At 37.2% G+C, this 5,681-nt stretch overlaps 1 protein-coding gene across 1 annotated transcript; it reads left to right on the forward strand.

Annotated features, from left to right (window-relative positions):
- The first annotated feature begins 444 nt into the window (after positions 1-444).
- LOC120201883 (probable aldo-keto reductase 2) lies at positions 445-2,753 on the forward strand. Its single transcript, XM_039202415.1, has 4 exons — positions 445-915; positions 998-1,170; positions 1,259-1,361; positions 2,316-2,753. Exons 1-4 carry the CDS (start codon positions 496-498, stop codon positions 2,655-2,657), a joined length of 1,038 nt encoding a protein of 345 aa, XP_039058346.1. The 5' UTR covers positions 445-495; the 3' UTR covers positions 2,658-2,753.
- The last annotated feature ends 2,928 nt before the right edge of the window (positions 2,754-5,681 follow it).

A 5,681-nucleotide genomic window follows, 5' to 3' on the forward strand; every position in this document is an offset into this window, starting at 1 on the left:
ATTTATGAGTTAAATTGAAAACGAACTCATTTTATTAATGTGATACATCATTAAAACTAATGATACTTAACATCTACGTAATCAAAACTTAATAATTTAATAATTTAATTGACCAAAATGAAAAAAAAAATCGAATTTGATGAATAAAAATATACAAATATAAATATAAAAGATAAGTATAAATTCGATGGTTTACTCGATATTTTTACCTCTCTGTAATCTTTTTCTAGAAAAACAATAACTAAACTTCAGTTCAAACCTAATTTTAGTCAGACTTTAAACAGTGAAAAACCAAACTTCAAAAGTCGAAATATTGACCCAAAGAAAGGTCGAAAGCATTACATACGTCCTTACGTAATGCGGGCTCTTGTAAACATCGGTCGTTACGTAATCGATTTCCGCGTCTTCTTGTCTTTTAAATTCTCCCCATAAACCCCCACCATACCCACCACACACATCTCCACCAAACTTAGCATCAGCTTTCACAGCTCAAGAATGGCGAATTCAGAAGTTGGAAGGATCAAGTTGGGTTCCCAAGGCCTCCAAGTGTCGGCACAGGGCCTTGGATGCATGGGGATGTCCGCTTTCTACGGTCCACCGAAGCCAGAACCCGATATGATTGCTCTCATCCACCATGCAATAAACTCTGGGGTTACCCTTCTTGATACCTCCGATGTTTATGGTCCCCACACCAATGAAATCCTTATCGGAAAGGCACTCAAAGATGGTGTTAGAAACAAGGTCGAACTGGCAACTAAGTTTGGTATAGCTTTTACCGATGGGAAAAATGAAATCCGGGGTGACCCTGCTTATGTGAGGGCGGCTTGTGAAGGTAGCTTGAAACGTCTTGGTGTTGATTGTATTGATCTTTATTATCTGCATCGGGTGGATACCAGGGTCCCTATTGAAGTCACGGTTTGTTTTTGTTTCAACTTTTTTTTTGTCCTTTCTTATGATTGGTATTATGGATTTAAATTGTGATATTTTGAATGCACAGATTGGAGAACTTAAGAAACTAGTTGAAGAAGGGAAAGTGAAGTACATAGGTTTATCTGAGGCGTCTGCATCGACTATTAGGAGGGCTCATGCTGTTCATCCAATAACTGCTGTGCAATTGGAGTGGTCATTGTGGTCTAGAGATGTGGAGGCAGATATTGTTCCTACTTGCAGGTTGTTTATCAACAAGACCTAATGGTTTTTGTTAAAAAATTACTGATTTGGTGTTCTTGTTTTGATGCGATTCTTAGTATTCTTTCAGGGAACTTGGGATTGGGATTGTTACTTACAGTCCTTTGGGGAGAGGGTTCTTTTCATATGGGCCGAAAATGGTGGAAACTTTGGGCGAGGGTGACTTCAGAAAGGTTCTTTGTAGATATGTTTCAACATTGCAAATTTGTACTTTCGGGCATATCTAGTTTCACGGTTTTGGGTGCATATTCGTAATTGAGATATGTAAATCAGAGAAAATCTACATCTATACTGGCATAAGAAAATTAAGAGTTTCTGGACATGAGAAGAGTTTTTGTATCTTACATCTAGTATTTCCTTGATGCTTAAGTTGTCCTGCAACAGTCTCCTATTTGCTAGCATACTCTTACATTACTTGGACTTTAGGAGTGAGTGTTGGAATTGTCATTTGAGGTTCATATCATATCTCCATTCCCACATCCGTAAAAGTTTTGGACACAGATACTTAGCACATGAAAAGTTTCAAGGGCTTTCATATTGGTAAACTCTGGATTTTAGTTTCAAGGTGCCTCAATGCTAAACTCGTGTAAATTGGGTTTAACTAGATGTTGATGTTTACTAGGTTGAAAATTTTCATTCAGTCTCTATCTGTCCTGTGGTAATGGCTGAGTAGTTTAGAACTGAAGTTCGATCATATTGGTAATGTTTTCCTCTTTTCTTCCATATTCCCCTGCCATTATGTAGTGTATTACATGCATCAAGCAATCACCTAGCGAAACAAAATGCTGAGGTGGTAAGCTTTGAGTCTCTTTTCAAATATTTTTGTAAAAATTGTATTGAGTAGTAATGCCCTTAATTCGCACGTAGAGAATTTCTGAGGAGTCTGTTATCTTATATATGATAGTAATCATTGGCTTCTTCTTAAGGCTCACCATAAGCAAATATGTTTAAATTATCTAATGTGCCTTGTATTGACCGTTCTAAAATTTGTGCTATTAATCAAAGTCATGGGCTTTCTGAAATGTCTTTGAGTCATGCATCTGTATTATTTACAGAGAAGATTTTGGTGTGGATCATCTTTATTTTTGAACGAGATAATCATTTGAATGAATGTTTGTTTGTCACAGCATATGCCAAGGTTCCAAGGAGAAAATCTCGAGCATAACAAACGACTGTATGATCGAGTTAATGCGATAGCAACAAAGAAAGGGTGCACCCCATCACAGCTTGCATTGGCCTGGGTTCATCACCAAGGGAACGATGTGTGTCCCATTCCTGGAACCACCAAGGTCGAAAACTTCAACCAGAACATCCGAGCTTTGTCCATAAAATTAACACCTGAAGAGATGGTGGAGCTGGAATCCATTGCTTCAGCAGATTCGGTGAAGGGAGACCGATATAGCGCAGCTATCACAACCTACCATGACTCTGATACTCCTCCCTTGTCTTCATGGAAACCTGCCACATAGATTTAATCTTCAGTATGAGTTATGGAACTAATGTATCTCTACTTTGTTTTGAGAGAACGAAAATTCCGTTGGATGTAATAAGAGGTCTTTTGATGATATATGGCAAGCTTGGTTGTAGGTTTGTAAGCATATGTTGAGATCGTCTATTCCTGTTTAATAAAGCAAAGGTTTCTGAGAAGTGCTATTACGGTAAGTTGCATGATCATATTAGCCTGTGTTGCTTGGATTTTTATTTTTTTTACGTATGTCCGACAATTGCAATTTCTTTTCAAATGGCAAAGACTCGATCTCCTGAAAACCAAGACGGGGTCTCCTTGATACTCCACTCTGCCATGTTTGATGTCATTTGCAGGGATGTAAATTGAATATCAGGTTTAATTTTTGGGTAAGTACCATGTGTATTGTGCATATAAGGAATAAAGATGAAATAATATCGGAATGCAACTCATAGAGATGAACATTTGTCGGATTTCAATCCGATCCGGATCGGTTTTTATCCGATCCGGTTTTTTCTCATAGAAAAAAAACCGGTTTATAAAATAACCGGTTCGATTTTTAACCGGTTTGGAGGGCCGGATATCCTAACCGGTGTAACCTGTTTCGGTTTTAAAAAAACCGATTTTTTTAAAAAACCGGTTATAAAAAAACCGATTTTAATATTCCAGATTGCTCATAGGGAACCGATTCCCCCCAAGGGTACCGATTCCTCACTGAATGGTTTGGCTCCGAGATTTCCAGAATGCTCGGAGGGAACCGATTCCCCCATAGGGGGTACCGATTCCCCCCTATTCAACGGTCGAAATATTTGAATTTTACACTTAGGGAACCGATTCCCTATGAGAGGAAACCGATTCCCTATGAGAGGGTACCGATTCCCCCACGCTCCAAGCATTTTTATTAAATGTTTTCACACTTAAACGGCTATATTATCTTCATTAATTATCACTAACGTTCAGAAGTGATTCAAGGTGTATTTAAGCAAGCTTAGAAGCCATTGATCAAAGACAAGAAACATCAAGCAACTAGAATCAAGAGAGAATCAAAGAGAAAGCATCAAACCTCAAGTTCGATAAATTCAAATACTTAATTGAAATACTTAATTAACTCAACATAATTGAAATACTTAAATACTTCCAAGTTGATAAATTCAAATACTTAAAAACTTCCAAGTTCGATAAATTCAAATACTTAAAAACTTCAAGTTCGATAATTGAAACAAAGTTTACGATAATTGAAATAAAGTTATAAAATAAACTACATTGCCATCTCTTCTTCATCATCTTCGCCTTCTTCGTTTGGAGGGGATATTCCAAGTTCGACTTCTTCAATGTGTAAGTTTGCTTCCAAATCGGCATCAATTGCATCTTCTAGGGTGGTGATATGTTGCTTACGAGCCGCTCCATCCAAATAATCCTTTAAACAAATGCATACTTCCACCGACTCGGGACTTAGTCTTGATCTCCGTTGCGATATAACCCTGCCACTAACAGAAAAAGCGGATTCCGAAGCTACCGTAGAAGCTTGGACGGTTAGTAAATCACGGGCCATGGCGGCTAGAATCGGAAATTGTTCTTCCTTTTCTTTCCACCAAGCCAAAATATCCAAACTTTCAAACTCTTCAAATGTCATTTTTGATAGAAAATCGCATGACATATAATTCCCAACTCGCTACTTGGGGTGGTAGTACGTGATCGTTTGGATTGAGAATTTACAAGAGTGTTAAAAAGATTCAAATTTATGTTACTTGGACGTCTACTAGATGATTCCACATTCATTCTCATTTGATCGTGTATTACACTACTTGATCCGTATTTAGTTAAATAAATTGCAAACATGTCTCGAAAACATTTGTTAAAATAATTTATTTGGTTTTGGACAAAGTTGGGTTCATCATCGGTTAGATTAAAAGCAAACGCAATTTGTTCAATTAGTGTTTCAACCCCACCAACATTTAACGTTGGGTTTAAAGCGGCGGCACAAGTAAAAATGGGGGGAATCTCCTTAAAATATTTTAAAAGTTTTTCCTTCATTGCAAAGCCAATTTCTTGAAAAACTTCGGTTTCAAATTCAAAGTCATTTAGTCGGGTAGCCAACAAAATATTTGATTAAGAACCAACGGGCTAGTAGGGTAATAAACACCGGATAAAAAAGTTGTTGCATTTTTAAAAACCTCAAGCAAATCGGTTATTTGGCTATAGTTTCCCAACTCGAATCCGGATAAATGTTTGGGACATGACCCATCTCGAAAAGCCGATCGTGAAATGTTTGCAATGTTTCCCTTTGCCTTAAGGCAGTATGCATCATCATCCAAGTTGAGTTCCAACGAGTTGGACAATCCAAATTAGGACCCAAAGCTTTTTTATTAACGGACTTACAAAATCGTTTATAATCATTTAGTCTTTTGTTGTTGTTACAAAGAACCGATTTTATCATTGTTTTAAATTCTAATCTAATCGGCTCAATAACCTCCAAACCGGCTTGCACGGATAAATTAATTATGTGTGCAACGCAACGGGTATGAAAAAACGCACCGTCTAAAATCGGTGAAAGTAATATTTTCAATCTTGGAACCGCGTTTGTATTATTCGATGCATTATCAAAGGATATAGAAAAAACTTTATTTTCTAATTTATAAAGACAAATTACCCTTTTTAAAAGTGTAAATAAATTAGCACCGGTATGTGGCTCACCGAATAATTCAAACGCGATTGTTCTTTTCATCATTTGCCAATTATCTTGATCTAACCAATGTGACGTAACGGCTAAAAAAGAATTTCTGGTATTATGAGGGGAACTCCAAACGTCACATGTAAGCGACACACCATAACGGTGTTCTTGGAATCCTAAAATCATTTTTCCCCTCGCTGTACGCCACATTTTTATAGCATCTCTTCTAAGGGTAGTACGACTTACTTGAGTATAGCGTGGTTGCATTAGTTGATGAATTGTTATCGTGAAATCTTCATCATCAAAGTGGTCGAACGGCAATGCTTTTGTAATCACGAACTTTGTAAACGCTTCTCG

This window comes from Hibiscus syriacus, unplaced genomic scaffold (genome assembly GCF_006381635.1).
Source record: "Hibiscus syriacus cultivar Baekdansim isolate YM2019G1 unplaced genomic scaffold, ASM638163v2 tig00008013_pilon, whole genome shotgun sequence".
NCBI lineage: Eukaryota > Viridiplantae > Streptophyta > Magnoliopsida > Malvales > Malvaceae > Hibiscus > Hibiscus syriacus.

Excerpts from the sequence above, each read along its gene's own strand:
- LOC120201883 (XM_039202415.1), top strand. The coding sequence starts at position 496 with ATGGCGAATTCAGAAGTTGGAAGGATCAAGTTGGGTTCCCAAGGCCTC. Across the intron at positions 1,171-1,258 it reads GATATTGTTCCTACTTGCAG|GGAACTTGGGATTGGGATTG; the intron begins GTTGTTTATCAA and ends GTATTCTTTCAG. Across the intron at positions 1,362-2,315 it reads GCGAGGGTGACTTCAGAAAG|CATATGCCAAGGTTCCAAGG; the intron begins GTTCTTTGTAGA and ends TGTTTGTCACAG.